Here is a 2,064-nt window from a genome sequence, read left to right on the forward strand (position 1 = left end):
CAAGGGACAAAGGAAGGGTAGGAGGGAGGGAGGAAGGAAGATGGATGAAAGGACATGGATTTTAAAGGGAAAACAGGAGTCACTTCTGGAACAGTCCAGAAAATGCTAACAATTGACTTTAGCCCAAGACAGAATTAGAAGTTCACAAGCATAGGCATGACTGTATGTCGGTTTAATCATATAAATTCAAAAAGCCATTGTATCTCTCTAGGCCTTAGTTACAACCATCTGCAAACAGGAACAAAAGCTTAGGACCGCAGTGTTTGTAAATAAATAGTAGCTTTAAGGCCTTTGATTGTAAAGCTAAGGAACTCTTCAGGACACAGTATTTACCATTAGGATCCTACAGAGAAGCCACAACACTGAGGTGAAAACCACGCCTCAGAGTTTCTATTACTGCTATATCAAGGAATGAAACTAAAACTAATATGGTAGAGCCCGTGCCCTTTCTCTTGGGGTTTATTTCCAAACTGATTTGGATGGATGGCGCAAGCTGGATTCCCCCCCCCCAGCTGGAAAGCTAAGCAAACACAAGGAAGGTGTGACCATTGTGTGTGCCTGCAAGGGTGGTTCTGCTGAGGCTGCTCAGAGCCAAGAGTGGGAAAACCCAATGCCTGACCTCAGTGAGCTGAGCCTTACTCAAGTCTCCCCCCAGGAGTGTTCTGACACCAGACCAGGCAGCATTTTGTTCTGTTGTACATGGGGTCACCATGAGTTGGGGCTGACTAGATGGCAGCTAACAACAGAAGTGTTTATTTTTCACTCATGCTACATGTCCATTAATGGTCAGCTGCAGCTTAACTCTGAGACTGAAAGAACAGCCCCTGACCCTTCATCATGGCCAACGGACAAAAGGGTCTGGCTATGAAAGCTTCTGCCCAGAAATGATTCATGACCTTCTGCTCGCATTTTATTGGACAAAGCAAATCACATGACTACACCTGAGCTGGACAGGTTGGGGATAATCTTCCTGCAGGGAGGCGCACTGCAGGAAGAGCCACCAAATACTAGCAAATGATAATTCAGTCTACCACACTCACCATGACACAGCAATGAGGTCGAGACTGTGATTCCCATTTTACAGATATTGAAACTCAGTCTCAGAGAGGTTAAGAAGTTTATGAACATTCAAACAAGTGGTAAGTAGCAATGCAAAGCAATGTGAAAGTTAAGCAAATGTGTAGACAGAGTGTTGTGATGGGGTCTGGAGACTGTCTCTATGATTTTGTTCCTCAGCAGGCACAAGGCATAGTTGATAATCTTGATAATATATTCTAAAGTTATAACATGTATTGTTTTTACTCTGTTGGCAGGGAGGCTTCACACAGATTAAGTGCAACACAGACATATTTATTGGTGGAGTCCCCGATTATGATGATGTGAAGAAGAATGCGGGCATCCTCAAGCCATTTAGTGGGAGCATCCAGAAGGTACAGCCTTAATTTTCTCGTATTTACGGTGTGACCCACACTACAATTTCCACATAGGGCAATGGAATCAAGGATTGTAAACAGTGCAATCTGGTGAACCCAAATAGAATCTTGAGAAATTTTTAAAAGTTTTAAAGTGTCGTTTTTTAATGCCCATGGCCTAGCTTCCCATCTCCACTTTCTTAAACACCTGCTCCTGGGTCCATACCCAGCAGACATCCCATGAATGCCACTCAGTGAAGATGAGTTCTTACAGCAAATCCACCAAAAGGTTGTGGGACAGTTGAGTGAGGCAAGTGGCACCAGGTCACCCCGGATCCTTCTACAATAGGGAAGGAGACCAATGGAGTCTAATAGCAGTACTAGCAGCCCCCAGATTATGAATGAGTTCCATTCTTAAGTCTATCTTTATGTCGAATTTGTACGTAAATCGGAACAGTTAGGTACAGTTCATATCTAATGTCATTCAAATGTTTGTCGTAGTATATAATATATAGCGTACCTTTCTATGCATAAAAAAATTAAAGAAATACTTCCAGATACACTAAAACATCTTTAACATAATAACACAGTAGTAATAATAATACTGTTTTGATGTGCCTCACAAAGTAGTGCCCGTTTGTTATTAGGAACC

The 2,064-nt window shown here is 42.5% G+C and overlaps 1 protein-coding gene across 1 annotated transcript in view; it reads left to right on the forward strand.

Moving 5' to 3' along the window:
• Nucleotides 1-2,064, forward strand: part of EGFLAM (EGF like, fibronectin type III and laminin G domains) — a 66,144-nt gene that overhangs the window by 28,077 nt on the left and 36,003 nt on the right. The window contains exon 8 of the mRNA XM_012558919.2: nucleotides 1,314-1,432. Coding sequence (XP_012414373.2) covers nucleotides 1,314-1,432 — 119 coding nt within the window. The remainder of the gene's footprint in view (nucleotides 1-1,313; nucleotides 1,433-2,064) is intronic.

The sequence above is a fragment of the Trichechus manatus genome, unplaced genomic scaffold (genome assembly GCF_000243295.1).
Source record: "Trichechus manatus latirostris isolate Lorelei unplaced genomic scaffold, TriManLat1.0 scaffold00197, whole genome shotgun sequence".
Lineage (NCBI taxonomy): Eukaryota > Metazoa > Chordata > Mammalia > Sirenia > Trichechidae > Trichechus > Trichechus manatus.